The 15,053-nt window shown below is 51.0% G+C and overlaps 1 protein-coding gene across 3 annotated transcripts in view; it reads left to right on the plus strand.

Moving 5' to 3' along the window:
- The first annotated feature begins 3,441 nt into the window (after positions 1-3,441).
- MROH1 (maestro heat like repeat family member 1) overlaps positions 3,442-15,053 on the plus strand; it is a 38,698-nt gene continuing 27,086 nt past the window's right edge. For all 3 annotated transcript variants that reach the window (XM_049765877.1, XM_049765878.1, XM_049765879.1), the window contains exons 1-9: positions 3,442-3,697; positions 3,804-3,927; positions 4,334-4,479; positions 5,892-6,023; positions 6,325-6,487; positions 6,579-6,677; positions 12,802-12,953; positions 13,291-13,431; positions 13,620-13,712. In XM_049765877.1, coding sequence (XP_049621834.1) covers positions 3,906-3,927; positions 4,334-4,479; positions 5,892-6,023; positions 6,325-6,487; positions 6,579-6,677; positions 12,802-12,953; positions 13,291-13,431; positions 13,620-13,712 — 948 coding nt within the window. In that variant the 5' untranslated portion in view covers positions 3,442-3,697; positions 3,804-3,905. The remainder of the gene's footprint in view (positions 3,698-3,803; positions 3,928-4,333; positions 4,480-5,891; positions 6,024-6,324; positions 6,488-6,578; positions 6,678-12,801; positions 12,954-13,290; positions 13,432-13,619; positions 13,713-15,053) is intronic.

The following is a 15,053-nucleotide window of genomic DNA, read 5'->3' on the forward strand; positions in this document are numbered from 1 at the left end:
GTTTCAGGCCTGATATCAAGGTCTTTTTTTTTTTTTTGAGGGGGAGGTCACACCCAGCAGCGCTCGGGTTATTCCTGGCTCTGTGCTCAGAAATCACTCCTGGCAGGCTCAGGGAACCATTTTAGATGCTGGGATTCAAACAGGGTCTGTCCTGTGTTGGCTGCGTGCAAGGCAAATGCCTTACCGCTGTGCCATAGCTCCGGCCCCTAATATCAAGGTCTTTAATTCATTTGGATTTGATCTTTGTGCATGGTGTTAGATGGGCGTCTGAGTTCGCTCTTTTTTGTAAGTGGCTGACCAGTTGTGCCAACACCACTTGTTTTTTTCCCCTATGGTAAAAAAAAAAAGAGATGATGAGATGTTGAGATGTTATAACCCTATCTTTGAGACACATTTGTGTGTGTGTGTGTGTGTGTGTGTGTGTGTGTGTGTGTGTGTGGCAGCAAAAGGCAGGCATTAAAACAGGAATTAAAACATCTCTACCAAAAAAAAAACAAAGGGGGGCCGGAGAGACAGCACAGCGACTTTTGCCTTGCAAGCAGCCAATCCAGGACCAAAGGTGGTTGGTTCAATCTCAGTGTCCCTTATGGTCCCCCATGCCTGCCAGGAGCTATTTCTGAGCAGACAGCCAGGAGTAACCCCTGAGCACCGCCAGGTGTGACCCAAAAACCAAAAAAAAAAAAAAAAAAAAACCCTACCCCAAAGACCTGAGACATGCCACAGTTTCTTCCAAGTTGCTACGATCCTGAGGGGGAGAATGTAGAAATACATATTAATTATTGAGTCCTGGATGGTTGTGGATGGTGATGGATGAATGGTGAGGTCTTTCTCTGCCGGCCAGACCAGGCGCCTGCATCCCTTTCCAGCCAGCAGGTCTCAGGGTAGAGGCAAGGAAAAGAGTCACAGCAGACAAATTTCAGGAGGCATGAAGTTTTATTAAGGTCCTAGCTACCATGTGTGGCTCCTAAGCTTAAATCTTTTAAGCAGCCTATTTTAGCTGCCCAGCATCTCAACCCCTTTCCTACTTCTCCAAGTTGCCCACTCCTCAGCCGCTTCTTCCTTCTTTCCTTCTTTCTTACACCTCTCAGGCAACCTCTTTGTAACCTTCTATAGACCCCTCCCAGAAGTGGGCTGGTCTGCCTCTCCAGGTGATGTTAGCATTTAGCCTAGGGTGGGGGACCGAGAACACCACTAGGCTTCCCTTGCTCCATTTTGGATTTCTTGCCCTTTTATCAAAGATTAGTTGATTATATGCCTGGGGAACCATTACCACTTTCTTAAAACAAAACAAAACACTTTATTATTAATTGATTAGTTTTTGGTCCACACATGGGGTTACTCCTGGTTCTGAACTCAGAAATCACCCCTGCCAGGCTGGGGGCCCATATAGGATTCTGGAAATCGAACCAAGTCCCTCCCGGGTCAGCCGAATGCAAGGCAAACGCTCTGCCACTGTGCTGTCTCTCCGGCCCCTGAAATATGCCACTTTCATCGTTCTCTCTTTTGTTTTGATTTTTTACTTCTCTGATTATGAGTGATCACTAGCACTTTTCATATACCTATTGGCCATTATATGTCTTCTTTGAGGAAGGGTTTGTTTATCTTCTTTCTTTTCTATTTTTTCGGGGGGGCTTGACCATTTTGTTTTATAAAATAGAGAAGTATTGGTGTGTAATTTCTTTTCTTTTTCTTCTCCTGCAGTGCTCAGGGATTACTTATGGCTCTGCACTCAGAAATTACTCTGGGTTGACACATGCAAGGCACATGCCTTCCTGGTTGTGTATCACTCTGACTCTATCTGAGCATTTTCATTCCCTATTTTCTTTTTTTGGGGGGAGGGGTTTGGGCCATACCCAGTGATGCTCAGTGGTTACTCCTGGCTCTGTGCTCAGAAGTCACTCCTGGTTCAGGGGACCATATGGGATGCTGGGGATTGAACCCAGGTTCGTCCTGGGTCAGCCACGTGCAAGGCAAAGGCCCTACCACTGTTATTGCTCTGGCCTCACTTTCCTCATTTTTTTAATGGGATTGTTAAATTAATTTAGTTTGTTTTGGGGCCATAGCCAGCTATGCTCAGGGTAACTTACTCTGGCTCTGAGCTCAGAGATAATTTCTGGCATTGTTTGGGAGATCATGTCAGGGGTGCTGGATTGGCCATGTGCCTTATCTACTTATCTACTTCTACAGGTGAAATGTGTTTTGTTTTGTTTTGTTTTGTTTTGTTTTTGTTTTTGGGTCACACCCAGTGGTGGTGGCACTCAGGGGTTACTCCTTGCTCTGTACTCAGAAATCGCTCTTGGCAGGCATGGGGGAACATATGGGATGCCAGGATTCCAACCATCCTCTTTCCTGAATTGGCTATGTGTGAGGCAAATGCCCTACCACCCTACCGCTGTGCTATCTCTCCCCCTGAAATGTGTGGTTTTTTTCTTTTGGTACTTTCCTTTTTCCTCTGCTATCCGCACACTGCTATCGGAATTTAGACTGTTGCCATTGTCTCTCCACTCTTCTGCCTTCTGGCAACCCTTTTTGCTTGAAGCTCCTTTCTTTTCTTTTCTTTTCTTTTCTTTTTTTTTTTTGGTTTTTTGTTTTTTTGGGTCATACCCGGCAGTGCTCAGGAGTTACTCCTGGCTCTATGCTCAGAAATCGCTCCTGGCAGGCTCGGGGGACCATATGGGATGCCCGGATTCAAATCAATGATCTACTGCATGAAAAGCAAATGCCTTACCTCCATGCTATCTCACCGGCCCCAAAGCTCCTTTCTTTCTTGTGCATTTTTTTTTTTTTTTGGCTGTACCCAGCAAGTTACTCCTGGCTCTGTGCTCAGAAATTAATACTGACAGGTTTGAGAGACCATATGGGATGCCAGGGATTGAACCCAAGTCAGTTATGTTCAAGGCAAAAGCCTTACCCACAGTGCTATATAACTCTGGCCCTTCTCGTGCTTTTGGGTTTATTCTTTGAAAGTCTGCTCAGGGGCATGCCATGTGTCTGCTCTGCCTTATGATCTTGATTCCCACTGATTCAAGCAAACAAGGAGTGCAGGAGTCAGAAAGCTGGGAACGGATCATTATCTGGGGCTGTAGCCTGCTGCTGTCACACATCCTGAGAGTCACCAGGGGACGGGGATGACTATGTGGGAAAGGTGGGATGGGTTTTGTTCTCTTGTATGCACATAGTGACTTGCAGCGTTTGTCTGGACATTAAGGTCTCCCTTGCATTGGCTATTTATGTAGTTGGTGTTTGAGAGTCCGGGATCCCTGCTGCCATCACATCTCTCAGCCATTGGCAATGGGGTGACTATTGTGTGGAATTCTCAGGCCTGGGGATCCTGATATTGCTGCTAGTAAGGTCTTGTAACTAGTAAGGCCTTAGGAAGGCTGCCCTGCTCCACAGAATGGCCAGGAAGCAGCCCTTATTCCTGACTTCTCTTTCAGAGCAGTGATGCTGTGACCAGGTCTGCCCTGGCCAACAAGGCCTGTGACCACCAAGGGCGTGTGATCATCAAAGCCTGTGACCAGCCTGTGACCATAAAGAACCTGTAAACATCAAGGCTTCGAAACAGCTTGTAACCTCCTCGAGTCTGTGACCACTAACCCCCTGTGACGAGCCTTTAACCCATCAAGGTTCTGTGAACACTGAGGCCTGTGATCTACTTATATCACCAACTATCTGGCCCATGTGACTGTCCTGCCAGGTACTTGGGGTGGGAACACTGGTGCCTATGTCCTTCCTGGGAAGCTCAGCCAAAACCCAGCTAGACACTTCCCACAATTTCCTTGCATCTTGGGTTTCACACACAGAGTGACGCCTGCAAACAGAGGCTGTGAGGCTTGTGATCCAGTCTTCTAGATTTGGGAAGAAACTGTGCATGTGGACTGGGCAGAGGACGCCAAGACCCAGCAATGTCTGAGTCCTGTGTGAAGAGTGAGTACAGCCAGGGCCAGAGAGCTAGAGATAGACAGTGGGTAGGGTGCTGACCTTGCCTGTGGCTGATCAGGGTTCAATCTCCAGCCCCACATATGGTCCCCTAAAGCACCACTCCATAGCGCTTCATTTCCCAGGTTGGCTCTGAGGGCCTTTTTTATATGCTATTCCTTCAGCCCTCTAGGTGGAGATGGGGAGGATTCCAGCAGGAGAGGTGGCTTTAAGAGTGGGTATGTGGTGGGGAGTTGAAGTCTGTAGGCCCAGCGTTGGGTAGAAACCAGGAGCATCTGCAGAGCTGGCAGAGTCTGGCCATCATGAGAGGAAGAGAGAGGGGCGGGTGTGAGGGCAGCTCAGCAGTGACTGCGGGGTGCTGCTGGGCCTGAGTGCACCAGCCCTGTTGCTGCAGAACTGTCCACCATCCTGCTGGATGCCATCACCGACAAGGACCCGCTGGTACAGGAGCAGGTGTGCAGTTCCCTGTGTGCCCTGGGCAAGGCCCAGCCTGAGGAGACTCTCCGTGCCTGTGAGGAATACCTGCGGCAGCGGGAGAAGGTATCTTTACCACAGCACGCAGGTGCGAGGCAAAAGCCGAGCTTGTCTCGTGGCTGGTGGGCCTGTGCTATTGGTCTGAGGTCCCGCTTCTAACCCCAGTCACACTGAGGCTCATCAACACTATCCTTTATCCCATAGCTGGAGACTAGTGCTGCTCCAGAGTGGATAAGCTGTGTCCCAAGGAAGGCTGTTGGTCCTCCTACACAGGAGGGGGCATAGGAACAGAATTCTGTGAGGAACAGCTGTGGGAGATCTGTGGGAGGCAACTTCAGATGTGCTGTGGGACACACCAGGGAATTCGCTATGGGAGCTACTTAGAAATTTGCTATGGGGGGCATCTGGGAATCTTCTGTGGGAGGGTTATGGGAATCTGCTTTTGGATGCTCATGGGGTTGGACCTCTGGGAACATCTGGGGATCCACGGTGGGAAGGGAAACACAGTGTTGTGAGAGGCACTTGGGGATTCCTTGTGGGAGGCACCTAGGGATCCATGATGGGAGGCATCTGGGGATCAACTGTGGGAGAACCTGAGGATCCCTTGTGGGAGGCACCTGGGATCTGCTGTGGAAGATACCTGGGAATCTACTGTAGGAGACACCTGGGCATCTACTGTTGAAGGTGGGAGCTGCCACACAGCACAGGAGATTCATTGCTCTTCCCTGCCTATGGATGCTTCTGCCTGGGAGGCATCTGTTGTATCTCCTCAGGATATCTCCTCCTGTCTTTGTTCCTTCTGTGCTTTGCTTTCCCTCTTCAAATGAACACTCTAGGGTTGAGAGAAAGCTCTCAACAACTATCTTATAGGCCATCTTCATTTTCGTTTGGCAGAAACGTAAGGTTTCTTGAAGTGTGCAGATCTTGTCCTGCATCCCTTGGGGTCTTGAAAGGCACTCGTGTTGGGCGAGACGCCAGCATAGCCCTACTGTATGTGGTGCCTTGATCTTGGAATCAGGGTGCAATGGGGAGGCAGAGAAAGTTTGAGGCCCTCTCTGTGGAAAAAAAGTAGCCTCTAGATGCCCACACCTGGGGATCGGTGAAAGCGATTTGGCCACATTTCTCATAGTTGTTGAGTCCCATGGCCCAGTGAGAAGCTTCCTAGGATGTGCTCTGTAGTAGCTTCTGCCCTCATGACCAAGACCCCCTTTCTGTGTTCTTTGTCTGCTACGGTCAAGGGCCTCCCTCTTCTGCCAGTCATCACAGGGGCTGGTTGGTTTGTTTCGATCACATTGAAGGGATCTGGACACTGTAGACAAGGGTCTGGGAAGCCTGTGTGTGAGAGCACAAGATCACTGCTGCAGGCTCATTAGGACCCACCAGTGTGGGGTGCTCTGGTAGACAGTGGGGTGAGTGCTCTGTCCTCCATGCTAGACTCAGTGTCTCGCATTTGCTGCCACCCCCTTGTTTGCCATCAGCTGGCACATCCATACCGGACAATGATCCTAAGGGCCATGGAGACGGTGGTGAGCAGTCACATTGGTGAGATGGACAAGGACCTAGCCAAGGCTGTGATCTTCCTGGCCACCAGCGAGATGACCAGGGTGAAGGTACTTGGGTGTGGCCTGGGGAGGAATGTCTCGTGTCCTGCTGGCCCCTTGGTCCTGGAACTGATTCCTCCCAGGGCAGGGAGTGACACCCTACGAATTCCAGAGGCGGGAAGGAGATCCCTAATCTCTGCAAGAGACTGGGGCTCTGCTGCGGGTCTTCCTGGGACCAGGGCAGTGAGCATGTGGTGCTCCTGCGGATAGTGTGCTGCATGGAGGCAGGGCCCCCTTGTTGGCCTGGTGCTGTGGAGGCAGAGCTCCTTTCCTATATTGGCTGGGTATCGACCCCAACTGTGGGCTGCAGGAGCTGGTGAGTGACTGGCAGCAGGCTGCCAGTGGTGTGCTGGTGGCCATGGGGCGGCGCTTCGTGGGCAAGGTGATGGAAGAACTGCTGCCAAAGTTTCAGCCTGGCATCCTGCCACACTGCTCCGTTGTGCAGACTCTGGCCAACCTCTCCATTTCCAATGGTAGGTGGGAGGCAGCTGCAGTGCTGGGGCGCCCTCTGCAGGGGGAGGCTGACGATGAGACAGGGCCTCTGTCACATGCTCCCTCTTGCAGTGTTTGGCATGGTCCCCTTCCTGCCGTCCATCCTGAACGCCTTGCTGCCCATGCTGAGCCTGGCCAAGCACGACTCCATGCGAGTGGTGTTCTGCTGTGGTAAGACAGTGGGGACTTCCTCCTCCTTTGGCCTTTGTGAGGGTACAGACCTTTGTGCAGGCAGACCTTTGTCTCTAGCTTCACCCCATGGTCCCCCAACCCCCAAACGGCTATCTCAGCTCTCTTCCTCACCAGAAGCTGTAGCCTTTGCCAGGCTGCTTAGAGGCTCTCATTACTTCCTCACCTGTGCCTTTTGTGTGCAGGGGCTGTGGCTCTGATATTGGTGGGTCAGGGAAAGGAGGGATTGAGCTGTGTGAGGCCTCAGGACAGACCCTCCTTAAATTCAGTATAAGGCATTCTTCTGGTTCTGCATTCTTGGGTCACTCCTGCAGCGGCCTAGAACCAGATGGGATGCTGGGAATCAAACCTGGGTTGGCCACATACAAGGCAAGTACCTTATTTGCTGTGCTATTGCTCCAGCCCTTTCAGAATTGGTTTATATGTTCTTGCTCTCCAGAACTTGTGGCTAGGACAAAGGCTTCAGGTTTATTTGATGTATTAGAAAGCCCTGCTGGGGGCCAGGCGGTGGCGCTGGAGGTAAGGTGCCTGCCTTACCTGCGCTAGCCTTGGACGGACCGCAGTTCGATCCCCCGGCGTCCCATATGGTCCCCCAAGCCAGGAGCGACTTCTGAGCACATAGCCAGGAGTAACCTCTGAGCGTCAACGGGTGTGGCCCCCCAAAAAAAAAGAAAAAGAAAAAAAAGAAAGCCCTGCTGGGGGGGGGGGCGGGCGGAGCAATAGCGCAGCAGTAGAATGTTTGCTTTGTACACAGCCGATCTAGGATGGACTTTGGTTCGATCCACTGGTGTCCCATAATATGGTCCCCTGAGCCAGGAACAATTTCTGAGCACATAACCAGGAGTAACCCCTGAGTGTCACGGGGTGGCCCAAAAAAAGGGGAAAAAAAAAAAAGGAAGAAAGCACGGCTGAGAAAAACTTCACCTTCTCTGAGGTTTGAGTCACAGAAGCTTCTGGAAGCCTTGGCTTGGCCACCTGGATGGGCTTCCAGAGGCCTGACTTAGTGGAGCTGGTCTGGAATGAAAGTAGCTCTGACTGGGGTGGGGTTGAACTCTCCAGGCCACCAGATTTAGTGAACCCATCAGCACCACAAAACATGCTGCTAGGATGGAGCAGAAGAACCCTCTCTCCTGTTTGACTAGAAGTAGGATGCTTTGTAGTCTGGAAGACAGGTGCTCCGAGAAAATGCTGTCCCGGAGAATTTAAGTCTCATTTAGGAAGGGACGCTTTTTGTTTCTGACTAGTTTATTTTGTTTTTTGTTGCCTCCCTAGTAGTGCTTGGTTGCCCATAGGCTACATGCACTGGTGGCAGGCCTGACAGGTGCCTGGGCCCAATCATGTCGCAGGCACAGGGGCACACCTAGGCTGTGCTTGTGAGTCACTAGATAGATACACTGAGAACCTATATAGAACTGGGTACTAACTCTAGTTTCTAACAGCAGTGGTGCACCCTCTCAGTTGGAGCTCTGTCTCTGGGAGAGAGACTACATGGTGGGCTTGTGCTGCCAAGGTTGGGGAGAGCTCATGGGCCTGAACAGGTAGATGAATTTGTTTAGGGGAGGCCAGAAAGGGTTCTTGAGTCAAAGAGTAGGGCTGCATGTTGCTGCTCACAAGGCCAGTGGCCAGTCGACCTGCACAGAGGTGGTGCTATATCTTAGGGTCCCTGGCCTGATGGCAACCCTGAGGACTGAGTTGAAGGAAGTTTTTTCCCTCCCTCCCTCCCTTCGTTCCTTCCTTATTTTTGAAACAGATTCAGTGGTGTTCAGGGGTTACTCCTGTTGGTGCTCTGCAATGCTAAGGATCGACAAATGTAGCCCTGATATCTAGCTCTGGGCTGCAGGCACTGTGCTATGTGCCCCTGTGGAACACCACACTACCTGTCTTCTCTTGGAAGGACACCACTTATGGAGACTTAGGCTGCCAAGTCCTCTGGGACTTAGAGCATTCTGTTGCATGTTTGGGGACACCATGCACTGGCATCCAACATTCTGCTAACACAGTCCTCTCAACCACATCCTGTGTCCCCTTGGGAATCTCATTTCTGTGATCAGAGCCTAGGGGGTTGCATCTATGTTTTTTTGTTGTTGTTTTGGGGCCATGCTCAGTTCTTTTTTTTTTTTTTTTTTTTTTTTTTGGTGTTTGGGCCACACCCGGTGTTGCTCAGGGGTTACTCCTGGCTGTCTGCTCAGAAATAGCTCCTGGCAGGCACGGGGACCCTATGGGACACCGGGATTTGAACCAATCACCTTTGGCCCTGGATCGGCTGCTTGCAAAGCAAACGCCGCTGTGCTATCTCTCCGGGCCCGCCATGCTCAGTTCTATGCCCAGGGGGTCACTTCCCTCTTGACAGTATGTGACACAGGGGATTGGACACAGGTGTCCTGAATGCAAAGCATGTGCTTATTAGCCTATTGAATTGTTTCTCTCACCCATAAGGATTTATGTTTTATGGATACTTTTCCCTTGCTTTGCTTTTTATATACCACATGTGAGTGATCTGGCATTTATCTTTTGATTTATTTCAGAAAGAGCATGATCGCTCCTAGTTTCTTTATCTTTTTTCATAGCTGAGTAATATAGGTGTACATAGTATGGTGTACTTGTGTGTGTTTGTGTGTGTGTGTGTTTGTCTGTGTCAATTCCCAGCAATTCTTTTTTTATTTTTATTTTTTTGAGTCACACCGGCAGTGCTCAGGGGTTACTCCTGGCTTTACGTCTCAGAAATCGCTCCTGGCAAGCTCAGGGGACCATATGGGATGCCAGGATTCAAATCACTGTCCTTCTCCATGAAAGGCAAACACCTTACCTCCATGCTATCTCTCTGGCCCCAATTCCCAGCAATTCTTGCCAAGAGGGCCAGAGACTTAATGCAAAGACCCCAGGATATGGTGCTACCAGATCCTGTTGTGCAGGGTCTAACCCACCCCGTGATGTTCAGGGGTTCCTCCTGGCTATGCACTCAGAAATTGCTACTGGCTTGGGGGACCATATGGGATAATGGGGGATTTAACTGGGATCCATCCTAGGTCAGCTGTGTGCAAGACAAACACCCTACCTGCTGCGCCACCACTCCAGCCAACCAACACTCCTTTTTTTTTTTTTTTCCTTTTTTAAATTTTGGCCCCACCTAGCAGTGCTCAGGATTTACTCCTAGCTCTGTGCTTGGGAGACCATACGTGGTACCAGCATTCAAACTGGGGTCACCTGCATGCAAGACAGACATCTCATCCTCTGTACTCCCTCTGGCCCTGACCAGAACTTTTTTTTTTTTTTTTTGGGTCACACCCTGCAGTGCTCAGGGGTTACTCCTGGCTCTACATTCAGAAATCACTCCTGGCAGGCTCAGGGGACCATATGGGATGCCGGGATTCGAATCACCGACCTTCTGCATGCAAGGCAAATGCCTTACCTCCATGCTATCTCTCCGGCCCCCTGACCAGAACTTTTTTTTTTTTTTTTTGGTTTTTGGGTCACACCCGGCGGTGCTCAGGGGTTACTCCTGGCTGTCTGCTCAGAAGTAGCTCCTGGCAGGCACAGGGGACCATATGGGACACCGGGATTCGAACCAACCACCTTTGGTCCTGGATCGGCTGCTTGCAAGGCAAACGCTGCTGTGCTATCTCTCCCAGCCCCTGACCAGAACTTTTTTTTTTTTTGGTTTTTCGGGCCACTCCCGTTAGATGCTCAGGGGTTACTCCTGACTAGGCGCTCAGAAATTGCCCCTGGTTTGGGGGTACCATATGGGACACCAGGGGATCGAACCGTGGTCCTTTCCTTGGCTAGCGCTTGCAAGGCAGACACCTTACCTCTAGCGCCACCTCGCTGGCCCCTCTAGCGCCACCTCGCGGGCCCCATGACCAGAACTTTTTAAATCATTTGTCTGTCATCAGGCATCTTGGATGACTTCAGATCTTGGCAGTTGTTTTGTTTTGTTTTTTTGTTTTTTTTTTTGTTTTTTTGTTTTTTGGGCCACACCCTGTGACGCTCAGGGGTTACTCCTGGCTATGTGCTCAGAAGTCGCTCCTGGCTTGGGGGACCATATGGGACGCCGGGGGATCGAACCGCGGTTCTGTCCAAGGCTAGCGCAGGTAAGGCAGGCACCTTACCTCTTGCGCCACCGCCCGGCCCCCAGATCTTGGCAGTTGTAAATAGAATTGCAATGATTATTGATTTGCATGTATCCTTTCAGATGAGTGTTTTGTTTTCTAGTAGTACAATCACTGGATACTATGGAACTGTAATAATTTTTGTTGTTGTTTGTTGTTTTGGGGCCACACTATGGAGAGATAAAACACCCATTTCAAGCTGGCCCTTGTTGATTTAAGTTTTTTGGGGGGGGTTTGGGCCACATCCACTCAGGGGTTAATCCTGACTTTGTGCTCAGAAATCGCTCCTGTCTTGGGGGACCATATGGGGCACCGGGGGAATCAAACCGCAGTCGGTCCTAGGTTAGCATGTGCAAGGCAGATGCCCTACCGCTCCAGCCTCAAGTTTATTTTTCTTTTTCTTTATTTTTCTTTTGGTTTTTGGGTCACACCTGGCAGCACTCAGGGGTTACACCTGGCTCTGTGCTCAGAAATCGCTCCTAGCTGACACGGGGTCCATCTGCTGGGATTCAAACCACTGTAGGTCCTGGGTTGGCCACTTGCAAGTCTAACGCCCTACAGCCGTGCTATCTCTCTGGCCCCTCAAGTTTATTTTTTGTAGATTTTTTTTTTTGATCACACCAAGCGGCGCTCAGGTTACTCCTGGCTCTGCGCTCAGAAATCACTCCTGGCAGGCTTAGGGAACCATATTGGATGCTGGGAATCAAACCCGGTCCATACCAGGTCGTGTGCGGGCAAGGCAAATGCCCTACCTTTGTGCTATCGTCTGTTTCTTTTTGAGTCATACCCAGCTGTATTCAGGGCTTATTCCTGACTCTGTACTCAGGGTCTCTCCTGGTGGGATTGAGAGTATATGAATGCTCGGGATTGAACCTGGGTTGATCGCACCTGGGTAAACCGCATGTAAGGCAAATGCCCTACCTGCTGTCCTATTGCTCCAGCTCCTAATAACTTTATTTTTTGAGCTATACCCAGCTGTGCTCAGGGCTTATTCCTGGCTCTGTGTTCAGGGATCACTTTTAGTGGGATCAGGAGACTGTATGGGTTACCAAGGATCGAACCCGGGTCTGCTGCATGCTAGCACCCTATCCAGTATACTCTGGTCCCACTAGGGAACTTTTTTTTTTTTGGTTTTTGGGCCACACCCTGTGACGCTCAGGGGTTACTCCTGGCTATGCACTCAGAAGTTGCTCCTGGCTTCTTGGGGGACCATATGGGACGCCGGGGGATCGAACCGCGGTCCGTCCTAGGCTAGCGCAGGCAAGGCAGGCACCTTACCTCCAGCGCCACCGCCCGGCCCCGGAACTTTTTATTTTTAATGCTTTAAGAAATCTCTAAGGGGCCCGGAGAGATAGCACAGCGGCATTTGCCTTGCAAGCAGCCGATCCAGGACCAAAGGTGGTTGGTTCGAATCCCGGTGTCCCATATGGTCCCCCGTGCCTGCCAGGAGCTATTTCTGAGCAGACAGCCAGGAGTAACCCCTGAGCACCGCCGGGTGTGGCCTAAAAACCAAAAAAAAAAAAAAAAAAAAGAAAGAAATCTCTAGACTGTTATCTTTATATCTTTAGAGGATCAACCAGACAACAGCCCCACCAACAGTAAAATGAGGGTTTCTTTCTCACCACATCCTCATCAGTATCAGTTGTTTCTGCCTTCTCATTTTCTTTATTATTACATTGATACAGGCCATTCTCTCTTGGGTATGAGGGAATCTGTACTTGTTTGGTTTTTAATTTGCATTTCCCTGATAACTAGTGATGATGAGCATTATTTCACATAGTTGGGCCTCTGCCTTACTCTAACCCCATCTTATCAAATTACATTTGCAAAGACCCTATTGCAAAATTGGTTATTCTGACCCTTAGGGTCAGAACATGAAATCTGGGAGCAGTGTTCACCCCATCATAGTCTTGGGTCCTGTATGACCAGTGTGCTTGGGAAGAGGGTCTGCAGACTGTGAGGGGGTAGTACGTGAGGGGGTTTCACATCTTGGGCCTCAGCTCTACAGCAGTTCAGCGAGAGCACTTTGGAGTACCTAGCCAATCTGGACCAGGCCCCTGACCCGACAGTCAGGAAGGACACCTTTGCCATTGACATTACCAGCGCCTATGACATCCTCTTCTACCAGTGGCTGCAGAGTCGAGAGGCCAAGGTATTGCTGCTTGGGCTTCCCAGACACCCCCCAGCTGATTGGCCCTCCCTGTTGGCCCTCCCATCTCAACTGGTCAGGAGGAGGGGTGCCCTGGACAACTCCCACCTGTGAAGCAATATAGCTTCTTTGGGTTCCCCCTGGGTTGGGGGCCCAGTACTGCCTGGCAGGTGGGTGGAGGTTATAACCCCTGGTCTAGATGCTGTCCTGTTCATGGACACTCCTGATCTGTTTTGGAAGTCCTGGTCTCTCCAGAAAGCTGTAGAGGCATACTAGGAGGCCGAGGGTCGTATAGGCGGGCCCTGCCTTCCCTTTGAGCTGCTCTATCACCGTCCCTCAGCTCCGGCTGGCTGTGGTGGAGGCCTTGGGACCAATGAGCCTCCTGATGCCCAGTGAGAAGTTGGAGGAGCAGCTGCCCAAACTCCTGCCTGGGGTTCTGGTGCTCTATAAGAAACACGCGGAGGCCTTCCACGTGTCCAAGGTACAGTGCTCACTGGCCCCATCCCTGCTGTAGGCTCCTGGTAGGTGGAGAGCTGGGCAGACACCTTGGAATCCTCCTGAGCCTCAGAGGTGGAGGTAGGGCTTCCCCCCTCCCCAGTTTCCAAATGGCTCTGGGTGGCCCAGGGCTCCCTAATTATGGACTGAGATTGTTGTCCTTTGCCTGAGCAGAGCCTCGGTCAGATCCTGGAGGCGGCTGTGAGCATAAGCAGCCGTACTTTGGAGGTCCAGCTTGACGCTCTCCTGGCTGCTCTGCACGCACAGGTAGGTATGACGTAGCCTGGGCTGAATGTGTTGGTGAGGTGCCTGCTGAGGGCCTAGCAGCAGGCAGCCAGCAGCAGGGCTTTGTGTAGAAGAAGCTGGGTATAGAGCTGGAGGAAGGAGGTTGCTGGTGGTTTCTGAAGGTTCTTTCTTTGGCTCTCCAGGGCCACCTGGAGGGGCTGCCTAGCCCACATACCCACTGGACTAGCCTTGATGGTTGAGAGGGACTCCCTAGCTATGCACTTGCAACTCTTGGTCTGGGAGAGGAGGGGCTGGCTGCAGTGGGGAGTCTGGGCTGTGTTCAGTGTCATTGCTAGCAGCAGGCAGCCTGACCACCCAGAGCTAGACAGGCTTCTGAAGAGGACTGGAGCTAAGGAGGCAGAGTGCATGAATGAACCAGCCCGGGTGTTTGTACTTCTGTTTCATTTGTGCTCACTGGGGATCACACCCAATTCTTGCCTGCTGTGTTATGGCTGTGGCATAGCTGGCAATAGTTTGTGATCCCAGGGACCCCAGAGCTCAAAGCTGACAGGCACCAAGAGAAGAGCCTATGATGGCAACAGGGATCACACTCACAGTGCCATGTCTGCCAAGCAGGCACTCTAAGCTATGGTTTCTAAAGTTTACTGCAGATTGCTTTCACCTGAATACACTTAAAAACAGTGAGCCTGGTGGGGCTGGAGAAAGTACAATGGGTAAGGTGTTCGCCTTACACGCAGCTGTCCTGGGTTCTATCCCCTGCATCCCATATGGTCCTCTGAGCACTGCCAGTAGGGGTTCCTATGTGCAGAGCCAGGAATAACTCCTGAGCATTGCTGGATGTGGACCCCCAAGTAGTGAGTCTGGGTCCCACCCACAAAATGAAACTGGGGGCCTGGAGTGATAGTAGAGTGGGGAGGACTTTTACCTTGCATGTTGCAGATTAGGTTTTGAAACCTGACACTGCACAGGGGTCAGAAGGATAGTACAGTGGGTTGGACATATGGGATGCCGGGGTTTGAACCACCGTCCTTCTGCATGCAAGATGCAAACGCCTTACCTCCATTCTATCTCTCCAGCCTCAAGAAGCCACATTTTCAAATGATTAGAAAGCCCTGCCATGGGCCGGAGCAATGGCACAAGCAGTAAGGCGTCTGCCTTGCCTGCGCTATCCTAGGACAGACCTCAGTTCGATCCCACCCTCACCCCCACCCCCGCGTCCCTTATGATCCCCAAGCCAAGAGCTATTTCTTTTTTTTTGTTTTTTGGGTCATACCTGACAGCATCAGGGGTTGCTCCTGGTTTCTACACTCAGAAATCCTGGCTGGGGCTGGAGAGATAGCACGGAGGTAAGGCATTTACCTT

This window comes from Suncus etruscus, chromosome 19 (assembly GCF_024139225.1).
Source record: "Suncus etruscus isolate mSunEtr1 chromosome 19, mSunEtr1.pri.cur, whole genome shotgun sequence".
Taxonomy (NCBI): Eukaryota; Metazoa; Chordata; class Mammalia; order Eulipotyphla; family Soricidae; genus Suncus; species Suncus etruscus.